This window comes from Acyrthosiphon pisum, chromosome A1, assembly GCF_005508785.2.
Source record: "Acyrthosiphon pisum isolate AL4f chromosome A1, pea_aphid_22Mar2018_4r6ur, whole genome shotgun sequence".
In the NCBI taxonomy this organism is placed as follows: Eukaryota; Metazoa; Arthropoda; class Insecta; order Hemiptera; family Aphididae; genus Acyrthosiphon; species Acyrthosiphon pisum.
Window position 1 is genome coordinate 103,260,766 of NC_042494.1, and position 13,240 is coordinate 103,274,005.

General features: G+C 30.8%; 1 protein-coding gene and 1 long non-coding RNA gene across 3 annotated transcripts in view; one reads left to right on the forward strand and one right to left on the reverse strand.

Moving 5' to 3' along the window:
• Window positions 1-979: 979 nt before the first annotated feature.
• The window catches only part of Cact (cactus), a 31,124-nt gene continuing 18,863 nt past the window's right edge, over window positions 980-13,240 (forward strand). The window contains exon 1 of one of the 2 annotated variants that reach the window (XM_016801199.2): window positions 980-997. Coding sequence is in view for 1 of the 2 variants with exons in the window: in XM_008180849.3 (XP_008179071.1) it covers window positions 8,880-8,994 (115 nt within the window). In the remaining variant the exon portion in view is untranslated. Of the gene's footprint in view, window positions 998-8,076; window positions 8,995-13,240 lie in introns of those variants that run through there. The other variant, XM_008180849.3, reaches the window with a different exon arrangement.
• Window positions 7,106-13,240, reverse strand: part of LOC115033808 — a 17,076-nt gene continuing 10,941 nt past the window's right edge. Inside the window, exon 3 of the long non-coding RNA XR_003839115.1 lies at window positions 7,106-7,115. This is a non-coding gene — a long non-coding RNA (uncharacterized LOC115033808). The remainder of the gene's footprint in view (window positions 7,116-13,240) is intronic.

The window sequence follows — 13,240 nt, forward strand, 5'->3', positions numbered from 1 at the left end:
GAGGTGAACATCGATGGGTCGATACATACCAATTCGGCCCTGGCCTGATCTCCACCTTAGCATTGAAGAAAATATCAAAATATCTTACCTGAGACATTTGAAAATGTTAAGAATGCTTGGGACTAAAAACGGCAACTCTGTGTTACAAATAATGGAGGTCATTTCGTAATGAATCATTTTTGATTTCATTTATTAGAATATTAATTTTTTTAAATTAATATTCAAGATTAAATCTATTATCTGATTATATTTATGTGTCATAGACCTAGACGATTTTATGTTAATCTATGTCTTAAGTGACACAAAAACTGACTATGCATACGATGACATAGGTAACATAACTATTATTCTTAGAAATACAAAATAATAATTAGCTCCAACTTGGTCGATTTTTATTAAATTAAAATTATTGTTTTGAACTGTTTTAAAAAATATGATCAACAAAACGGCTATCTTGGAAATTAAAAAAATTGAATTGCCTAATAAAATTTTATGGGAATTTTTGAATTTTTGAAGAAAAAAAAATTAAATCTTATGCTGTTCAATCAGAATTTCCATACTTAGTACGGCAAAAAAAAACTGCATTTAAATATATTGATTTTCCACGGAGATACTAAGTTTGATACGGGACTTTTGGGACACACGCTGTATATTAAATATTAATTATAAATATAATTCATGCATACGTGTGCTTCAATAATAATATAATCTTATCAGGTATTTTGGAGGGATCGATCAATGATGAATAGTTTTTTTTTGTCTATAACTGAAAAGCAATCATTCATTATCGTAAAATGTATAACCCATATCACTCTGTCATAATTTCATAAAATATTTTTTTGAGATAAGTACCTAGCGGAAAATAAAACCAACTGCTACTGCTGGGATTGTCCTTAGTATAGTTCAGTATGTACTCTAAGGCATCAAACACTGTATGTTGTATGCCGTATGGTACATCGCCAAATCACTGAATACCACAACCGCATCCTATAATTGAGTGAGTACTGTTGAAAATATTAAACAGATTAATATATTATAATATTATGTATTACTGTATTAGCACAATATATTAGGTATTAGTTACATTCGCGTAATATTATTACCATAATATTATACAAATATTATATTTATACGGTTTCGTAGTTTGTCGGCGTAGCGCGGAACATGAATTTCACCTTTCTTTCGCTTTCTCCGGGATCTATTGGGAATACCCAACACACATTATACATAATATAATATTAATATATACCTACTCTCTCTCCTCTCACTCTGTCTCTGTCTCGAACGTTTATTATGTGACAGTTTCAAATTTCAATGCATTAAAGGCGTACAACGCGTTTGTTTTTATTCATTGTTCGTACTCGCAGGAAGGTTATATGCCTATAATAATTGCTTATTTATGCGTCAATATATTATAATGTATGTTGGTCTTAAAGGGTTTTTACATGACTGTGCTTGACAGTAGAGAACAATGACATTATGCGCTGAGGTTACGTGTGTTATGTGATAAAAAAAAAATCAAATATAGATTTAACAATATTATTATGATCGCACCGAACGAGGTTAATAATAATATTCCTCATCAGGGAATTCGGAGTAATAAAATAATATTATATGACTTGTAACGCTGCGAGATAAGTATGTTTGTTTCACGTTTGTAAGTTTAGAAGATCTAATAATAATCAATAATTTTACATTTCTTTGTAATCTGTGTTGTTACGTTGTCTTCAGCATCCTTGACGAACGACACGTTTTACATAATTATTAATAATTATTTCTGTTTACAAGTACTCGACATTCGACAACATTGATTTCAATACTAATACCTACATAATATTTATTTAATTATTTTACTTCATCGTATTACTTGATTTTGAATCATAGGTAATAAATAATAATTTTATTAGAAATGCACTCTAATAATATAATCAACTATTTATAGGTAGATACATAAAGCTTAGTATAACTACAAAAACATGTAATATGTCATTACCTAAAAATTAGCAATAATAATAATTAGTTTATACTATTTATAGTCATAAAATCTTCTTTTGTTCTCAAAAACTTGACATTATAATTATAAATATGTATTTAGATCCACACTATACATACCCATATGCCATTTTAACAACGTCGAGACCATGGCTTAATAAATAGGTATGATCGCAACTTTGTCATACGCAGGTGTTATGGCCGCCATATTGGCAATGAATTTTATCACTTCGATTTATTTTTAACAAAACAGCACAAATTATTAATTTCATGGCTAAATAAATCTAAAAACTATTGCCAGCTGAGATTCTTTTCCATGCTAAAACATGCACTAATAATTGTGCGTGCGCAGCCCATAACGAAAATGCGTCTCAATGCGATCATACCTATATATTTAGCCATGGTCGAGACATTTATAACCATCCAAACCTACTGATCTCGAACCTCCATTCACTTTCTAATCCAATCTGTCACATAGTCGGCTGTCCAAATACATAATACAATAACTAAATTTGAAAACATTTTACAGGAGAGAAATATAAGTAAATACCACAAGGCCGCTATCTGTCTCATAAAACATAAACCTGGACCTTTGTCTAGCTTAGATACTGTGCTAATATGTTTCTGGCAGGGTCGGCAAAAACCCGGGCTTCATATAAAAAACCCAACCCGGTTGAGTTTTTTTGGTTTTTTTTTCAAATAAAACAAAATAAACAAATACAAATAAAAGATTGTTAACATTTCTATTGACCGTTGGTGTGTGATTTTTTACATTATATACTTTTAATTGAACCTACCTACCTTCCTAACTAAAAATATAATTATCACATTTTTTTCAAATCAGTCTAATACTTTAATTGGAAAAATAAATAAGGTACATTTTTATGAATAATAACAAAAGTTAAAAAAAAAATAAGAGTGAATTTCTATTTTATCCAGAAAAGCAGCCAGGGTTATTATGGGTTTTTTTCAAAATAAATATTGGGTTTAACCCATAAAACAGCCCGGTTATTTCGGGCAGGGCTTTTTCGTGCCAACCCTGGTTTTTTTGGCAAAACCGTTTCCACTAAAACTTGAAATGACTGATTCCGCTATCGCTCGTTTCCACCAATTTAAAAAAGGTTCGATTCCCGTCTCCGCCAATCAACCTGTTATGGTAAAATTATTAAAATAATATATTCCATAGTATTGACGTATTATCCATCATTTTACCATAGCAGTAGATTGGTGGAAACGGGAATCGAACCTTTTTTAAATTGGCGGAATCGGTCGTATCATATTTTTGGCGGAAACGGGAATTCCCGGTTTATTGGTCTATAATAATATACATGTTTATATACAAATTCGGCGCTATCTATCTCACAAAAAATATTTTAGAAATATTTTTAAAACGTAGTTACTGTGTATATTTTTGGCAGGTCTTAGCACCCGAATAATATATTCTGGTTTTGGATGTATTCGGATGTTCAAACACCGGAATAAAAATTTAAACAAACGTTCGGGTTTTAATATCTGTTATTATTTATTAGTATTGGTTAATACGGGTGTTCAGTAGTCTTGAAAAACCAAGACTTTTGAAGGCGAGCCCCCCACCCCAAAAAAAAAAAAAATTGTCAAGCTGAAAAAAAATGATTTATATTATTTATAGTAAAATATAAATTACAAACACCCATACCCAACATTTGTTTTAGACCAAACTCGTTTTATTAAAGTACAGTAGTTACATTTTTCTAAAAAACTACGAGAATTAAGAAAATGGGAAACTAATTAGGTACGAGGTACTTATTTATTTATTAATACCACTTTCCAAGTCAATGGATATAAGCTATAACTAAAATGTTTAAGATAGGTAAGTCATGAGGCGTTGAGCCGTAGAGAAATAAAATAAAATATAAATTGTGATTTAATGACTTACGGAAAATTGGTATATAGATCGACGAATTACGATATTCGTTACTAAATTATAATAATACCGCTTGGGAAGTTGGCTTGCAAATAATACTGTATAGGTATTAATTATATGTATTATAGGTATTAAGGCGCAACTAGGGTGAGGGGTTAGCCCCTCCCTCCGTAAAAAAAAAATATTCTTTATTGATTTAGTTATAAGCCGCCTATGGGTTATTTTAAATTAATAATTTTGTTAGATGGGCTATAGTCCCCCCCAGATTTTCGAGCCTAGTTATGCCTATGGGTATTATTATTTATTTGTTATTACCTACTTATTAGTATTTGATATCTTGGTCACGACTGTCAATACGTTGTTACTTTTTGTTGAGACCATAGCTTAAAAATACAAGATTATTGAAATAGTAGCCCCACTATATTATTGACTCACGTTAAGGAATTAAAATGGCAACGTAAGGGGCTATGCTGGCTATACTATGATAATATATATACTAAGAATTGAACTGTACCAATGTGCAATAACCTTGTATAATTAAGTATATTTAATTAATTACTTAGATGATTTGGTTTGATCAGAATGGCAGCATAAGGGTCAAGTCCATATCTTAGTTTATGTCGTATTATCGTATAGCCAGTATAGCCATATAGGTCGTCCCCTTACGCTGCCATTTTTATTCCTTAACGTGATAAAATTATGAAGTGGGGGTACTATTGCAATAACCTTATATATTTAAGGCATGAATTTACCTATGATTGATTGTAAAATTGTTCCTGTTAATTTATTATTATTACTAAACAACCAACTACAGAATCGAACTCACCACAAACAATAACAAAATTATGTATCACATGCAGATTGTAAAAAAAAATATTCGGGTTTTGGTTAATTCGGGTGTTTTTAAAACAGAATAATTCGGCTTATATGGGTTTTGGCCTTTCGGGTTTTTAGAGGTGTTTTAGAGGTTTCGGTTAATTCGGGTGCAAAACCCTGGTTTTTGGACAGCCACAGTCATCCCACCTAAAATCTAATTGGCCAAGAGACCTTCTAAATATACGTATTACATACCTATTATTATTATTATTATTACGTAAAACTATAATATTATAGTTTATAACAACAATTAATACGACGACGGCAACGATAATAACATATTTTATACGTCTCGTACACAGTATTATAAGCGATTTTGTTTCAGGACTAATATTGTAGTCTACCGATCGTTGCGACCGTTGTACCAGTACGTATGCTTTTGACATGATCGCGTATATAGGTACTGTTACACTCATTATATGCACCCGAGTACCTGACCAACACATTTTAAGTCTAAAAAAAAGTAACTTAACTTTAACTTTTTAACTCGTTAATACCCATTCTTTATATTAGTAAGTAGTAACTAGTGAGGAATTATTACAAATTATAAAATATAAGTTTAAAAAATACCTATTTAATGAAGCGGAAAATGTAAATATTGATTGGTGACTGTTGTACACTTATTTAAACTCTATTCACTATTGTATCATAAAAACAACAGTTTCGTCATAATATATACTAATACACAATACACTCATATGAATAAATAATAAACGCCTACAGCGAAACATCGCGGGTATAGACGTCGTATATTGTATGAATTGTAATGTAACATAACCTATGTCATCAGTTATTACTATATAAAATGTATATACAATATATGCTTTTTAACTCAATAGAATCTATTTATTTTATGATAAATGATTATTTCTTTAAATGTTATAATTTATTTTATGAAAGGTACTTACATATTATTTTCATTATGTCAGTGTCAACATTTAAAAATATTTAATTATAATTTTGTAAGTTTATTGGATCAATTATTGCCGCCCTGTTGAAAAACATTATTTTTAAATAACACTTGAAAATATTCGAAATGGACTGGTTTTCATACTAAAAGTAATATGACCTATTTTCATTCGGCAACGTACTGAATAAAATACTGATCGATCTAATTACGTGATATGGATTTTGAAAACAAGTTTACATGGATTCCTTATTGTTTATACTCTTATTTACATACTTCATACAACAAATTTGGACATTCACTCACTCACAAAAATTTGACTTAAAAAATGTAAAGATATTATAAACTATAACTATATTTTCAAACAAAAAAATATATCATAAGATGTTCAAGTTTGTTTTCAGTAGGTATCAAAATACCTAAAATCTTAGATTGTAATACCTTAGGCTTGGAAAGTAATATAAAGTTCCTCATACGTTGATCATGCAAGAATTAAAAAAAAAAGTTTAACGTAAAGTCAATTATAATATTAAATGTACTTATTGTAAGAAATATATTTTACTATTATTACGCACTTACCTCCTATTTCCTATAAGGCTTAACGTCATAATTTTATTATTGTGACATTGTGTGTTTGTACTTTGTATACTTATTATAATTTATAATACAAACCATAATTAAATATATCCTATATTTATACACGAGCATGATATTTATATTTATATGAATGCATGATACCTACATTGCATTTTCCAAATGTTCAATAAACATAGGTACTGTCATACTTTAAATTATAAGTTATAACCAAAATCTAATATGAATTTACTTTAAGTCTGTATATAAATTCATAGACCATGCATGTTTAACTTTTTATGCATTATTCATTAATAAAAACACATTTATGAAAAAACGTTGTAGAATTACCTTCAACTTTCAAGGAAAATTAATATATGGATATAATACATATTATACATAAATACGTAATAAATTAATATTATAACGAGGTATAAATAAACCACCCATACAACCATACACGGCGACTACATGTCTATATTATAATATGTAAGCAACTGCGGTGGTAATGTAGAGAAAAACAATTTAGCGTTTGAGTAAAACAATTTTGCGAATATTATAGTTTACATGTATGAATTTGATATACATTCATATTCTACATAATAATAATATATCATGTAGACGGTGTCCTATGGGCCACAATGATTTACTATTTTTAATTGGTGAGTGGTGTCATATAATAATATGAGTATATTATATATGAATTTGACTTATATTGTATAATATATTGTCTATATTATATTATATTTAAATGTTAACACCAGACGGAAGACGTATCTTTATGGACTTTGATGGTGTTATCGAATATATTTTGAACACAGTGCGGATACATGAGCCAACAATTTATTTTTCCGGACAAACCGGCTTGAATACAACTACCTCCGGGGATTTTGGGTGATACACTACGATTAAGATACCTACGCGCGTTTAGTGGGTATTTCTAACATTCGCTCCGGCGGAATCAAGCGATAGGTACGACATCGCGCGTGTACGGCGTAGGTACAATCCACGATATAGATAATAATATTAATATTTTATTATCTACATCATGGTACAATCAAAGAATTTGGTTTCCCACAGTCGTGGATAAACTGCGACTCAATAATTTAGGTAGGTAGGTACATTATGCGTTGTTGGTGCCGTACGCATAACGGAAGTACTAACACACGTGTTCGGGTGAAAGCTGAAACGCGTGTGGTTTTTTACGCATGCCTCAATAAGCCGAAGTATAACAATGTGATAATATTATATGCATACGGCTGCAGTTGTATTCTCGGAATAATGCAGTATTCGCGAATTTACGGGTTTACAGTTTTACGGGAAAAACTATTTAATATTATTATAATATTTCCGGGGGAAAGAAAAAAATAAATGGCTAGAGAATTGAAAACCGAGCGACCGTGATGTGCGTCGTCGTATAATGCACGCAACGATCCGCGCGTGTATGTATTATTTTGTAGCCGCTGCCCGCTGCGGCGGCGGGTGTGTGACCTCAGCTCCGGGAAATACCCGACGGGAAACGACCGCCGCCGCCGCTGGTTTTTTAAACGACCTACCGCCATCATCATCGGCGGCGGCGTCGTCGATGCGATATAATAATAATAATAATAATAATATACGATACACCTATAATAACGATTACGATTTGCTAGACGACGGCCACCACCGCAACCACCGCCCAGGCAATCAGGCACACGCTATGTTGCTTCGGTTTTCCCCGTTCATTAAATTCTTCGGCTGCGACGCGTTCCGATCGTGAAATAGGTGCATGTTAGGTACGACAGTACGAAGTACTTGTAAAATATTGTACTGCGCATTGTACTGTCGCCGGCGATTATGTTCAAACGGCATACATCGCCGCAGTGGCTGCCCGAGTGCGGCACCGACATAAACGTTGTACACGCCGCCCGAACGGACATCAATCGTATTATTGCCATTAATAATTATTATTGACGTTTTGCATATTATTGTTATTATTACGTAAAACTATAATATTACGACAACAGTCAACAATACAACGACGGAATTACGGAAACGATAATATATTTTATACGTCTCATGCACAGTATTATAACTTATAAGCGATTTTGTTTGAAGGGCGCCCCGCCAAAAGTTATACCGTTTCTACTTTTCACGTGTCGTTCGTACGACGGTGCATTATTATAGTACCTATAGGGTGATAATATAATACCAATTGGCTTTGTGAACCCGCGAGTCGCGACGACGGTATACCTGTTTCATATTTAAAAAAAATTCAATCCGGGACGCGATCGTCGAAACTAACTATACAATACCTACACCACTTTCCGTCTTAAGCTGATAAATAACACAAAACATTACAATAGTTTATTAATTATTATTATTGTTATCTTTCCACCACACACGACGAGTAATTTTGTTGTCTACCGATCGTTTCGATAGTTTACGTCGTTTACGACCGTTGTGCCAGTGCGTATGCTTTTGACATGATCGGCGTATTATAGGTACAAACATTATATGCATCTAAGTACCTGACTAACACTCCGGTGACCTACAGCAGCTACACGGATTCCGGATATTATAATAATTGTTAATATTGTTATTCATTTACACTGACGGAAATCGGTTGGTCCCGTTGATCGTTAAAGGATGCGTTTACCCGACCACGGATTCGCACTGATCGCTGCAGATGCACACGTTTTTGCCGACAAGGTGTCGACAAACAAGATGATGTCAACAATGGTTGTTCGCAAACTGTTTTTAGGTATTTATATTTTATATAAGTCAGGGCTGTGAACTAAAAAAATATCAAAATATCCTCTAAAAATAAAAACAATTTAAAAGTTTTGATATAGGCAAGTCCGGTTTAAGGGAGGGAGTCCAGGGGTCCCACTTCAGTCAAATAAACCTCCTATTATAACTCATACTATAAAATATAAATGTAATGACTAATGTAATAATGTGTACATTATCTATCCGAATATTGCTACACACATTATGGTGGTGAAATAACGAATAAGTTTAAAAGTGAAACCCACAACATAATTATCGATAAATTTTTCTCTGATCTAGACAAACAAATTGAGGTTTACAATTTTTTATTTGTTACAATTAAAATTGTACTTGTATGTTCCAATTGTTAACACAACTTATAAAGAAAAGGATATCGAATAATGTATTAAGAACTTTATAGTTTATATTAACATATAACTATATAAGAAAGATGAAGATATTTATTATTTACATAAAAAATGAAATAAAACAGTTTCAAGAGTATTATTTTTTATGCAGTTATACAGACAATCAATTAAAGACTAACATTTTAGTATACGTGATCTTTGGAAATGATTTATTGAAAATTAATTAATTTATGTCTTTCCATATTTATATATTGCACTTAAAATGTCTTTAACTATATCCAAGTTCAAACTGTAAAGCTGAAAGAGCTTTTTTAAAACTTAATAAAGTTAAGAATAATTACAGATTACAGATCAACCTTAAACCAAGAAAATTTGACTGCGATTATGATACTGATTACTGACATCTGAAAACGATATTCTTCAAACAATAAATAACGAAATAATTATTAAAGGATTTTGTCAAACATAAGCGAGGAAAAAAGCTTGTAAATTATAATTTATAAATAAAGTGATACATTCAATTATTATTTACTGCTATGCACCCATGTATATTTATTAAATAGGTACATAATCTATACGTTACTCGATACGTTATTACTATTCGTTTTTTATACATGGGCTTCACTTAAAACTTTGGCCCCTGGGCCTCAAAATGTCTTATTCCGGGCTTGAATATTGGTATCTATAGGGTATAATTATAACCAGTAAAATATTTTATAGGTAACCTTCATTTAAGTAAAATAATGAAAAAAAAAAAGGTGGGTTCCTACTGTAATCACTATAATGGATGTGATAAATTTGAATTAAATTATGAAAAATCATTGTAGACGTACGAAAAACGATTTTGAGCGAAGACCTGTCTGTCAGCGTATACTAGGTACTATTTACTAGTATATATTTTTATGATATTATTGCTATAATCAGTGGCGCCGAAATCCAAAATTTTACTTTCTAATTAGACACCTCCATATACAATTTTGACACCCACCTATTTCTTATAATTACTTCATCATACACCAAGTATAGTTTTTATCTTTCATAAATATATAATATATTATATTATTTTATGACTTATCAATAATTCTTATTGTAAATATTTTACAGATTGTATTATTTCCAAAATAATAAAAAATAAAGATTTGTTATCCATGACCCATGTTTATATATAGGTAGAGTTCGATACATGTCGTTGTGAAGCAGCTGTTTATACCAAACAAGGTTTTTGTTGGGAATTTATTTTGGAGAATTCGTAATTTTTTATTTTTGCTTGGAATGCTATATAGTTCTGAGTACTGACAGGGCTGTATTTAAGGGGGGGGGGGGCAACGGGGTCATTTTTTGACACATTTAGGAAGGTAGCCAGGCGCTGGTGTATATTATATGAATACCATTTTTTTTGGTAAGAATTTGCTTGAGTACCTGGATTTTTTGAATTGGATGACTATGATACGGCCCATTTGGCATAATTTACTCATTTTGTTAATCAATGATAACTACTAACTTTTGTAATTTTTTTAGGCTAAAATGCACTTTCCACGCCCCTTACGAATTTCAAAATTTAAAAGACATGTTTTTCAACTCTGATTTCGAAACTGTTTTTTGTGGATACCATTATTTTGGATATTATAGCCATCCAAAGTTTGCGATTTTACGTTTATACACATGTGCGCAACATAAATACTGCGCGGAGGAACTCGTGTTTAATTCTGAGGGCTACCCAAGGTGGTTTTACACAGCAAATCGGGGGATATTTTCGATTTATTTATCCGAGCACAGTACATTATGTGCTTTTTAACTACCTTGTTTAATTCTGAAGCCTGCCCAAGGTGGTTTTACACAACCAATCGAGGTATGTTTTTGATTTTTTTGTTAAAAATCGTATAAAGAAATTTTTATGGTGCTGCGCGTGACAGTCAAGTAGCTACGGCTATAACTTCCAAAATTTTGAGATTTGTGAGGGGCATGGTAAAGTGCATTTGTTCTTTTTGTATAGTGTACAATTTTATGTTGTTATACGTTTTGACAGTAATTAAAATAATGCATCATCTTGATTTGTTTTTAACAAAATTTTCATAAATAAATAACTATAACCAAACGATAATTATTTTTATTTTTTTTTTTTGGGGGGGGGGCAAATATTGTCGACCCAGGGCGCAAAAAGTGTAAATACGACCCTGAGTACTGACAATGGGCAATGGACATGATTATAATATATTACATTATATTATGATAAAATGTAATTTACTTCCTTTATTATAATCAATACTTTTACAAAGATTCATTATTTAAAAAAATATGCTCTTTATTGGCTATATCTATAATAATGCTTTATATCATAATCGTGTTTTCACATTTTTGGAAATAACAATGAGTGAAGATTCTAGGTATTAATTTTTGATGATGAGCTAGTTGGTCTTCCTGTTAGATTTTTATGTTGAAACTGTAGTATTTTTATATAACAAAAAACTGCCATGAAAAAATAAACTTGTTTTTACGACACTTTCTAAATAGTTTATTATGCATCACAGTAACTGCTGTTGGTTTTTCACAAAGTAAAAAGGCATTTTTATGGTTTAGATGTTCATGTATGTATATTATGACACAATGCCATTTTACATTTACATAGATAAAGTTTTAAACACAAAACAAAAATACATATTTTAAAATAAATAGTGTTAGTACGTGGGTAATAGTACTATATATAATAACGTGTAATCATTGGGTTTTCACACTATTTATTATTTAAACGGTAAAAGTGTATAACTGTATAAGTACGCATCTAATACTTTAATCGGGTACCTATCACCTATTGTCCTATTACCTAACATAATACCTAACATAATCTATATAAGCAAACGTAATGGTAGGACCTAAAATATAATATTATGTAGGTATAATTAATATTTATTACTATAAAAACAAAAAAGTAATGTGGCACTTGAGTAGTATAGCTTACGTAGAATGTAATATACATATTATCCTAATAGTAGTATTTATAATAAACCTTAAAAGTTTTTTACAATTTTAGGCATTTTAATAGGTAAACGGAATAATGGCACGGTCTATTTTGTTTTGAATAAAAGAAATGTAATAGGCCAAGTAAACTATAAAATATTTTATTTTCAGTGGTTCAAAAAATGGATAAATATAAATTCATAATAGTTATAATCGTTTCCCTATGGTATTTAAAAAAATATCCATTCATTTCTTTATTTTAGTAGCTATTAATAGTTTGATAATTCATCAATATATTATTGAAATGAAGCATATTTTTTTTTCCTAGGATTTAAATTATTAGATTCATGATGTATTTTTTAAATTCTTTCAATTCGAACGTATTCTTTCAAAACTTTCCATTATAACAAAATTGTGGGAACGTGGTAATAATCTAAAAGCGGTGCAGTTGCACTAGGTTGTATGAAACCGATACAAATATACAAAATATACAATATCTTTAATCATTATTGCAGTGTTGGGTAGTAACGTAACGAAAGTAACGCGTTACTGTAACGTCGTTACTTTGCTTGTAACGCGTTACGTAATTTCGTTAGAATTATTTCCAAGTAACGAAAATGTAATGGAATAGCGCGTTTAATAGTTTCGAATTACCTATTGCGAATTGAAAAAAAATACATATGTGCAGGTATTATACATGCGGGTATTATTATGTTAACTCGGCACAATTCAGTTTTCAATGGTTTTATTATTTGAAATGTCTAATTGCACCGTAAATCATGAGAACAGTTAATTACATTTATTGTTCTTTTAAATAGGTTTCATATGAATATAGCTTGTGTGGAAGACTACATTTTATATGATCCTATTAAGAGGACGTTATACCCGCATGTGTTGTCTCCGTCTTAGTAATGC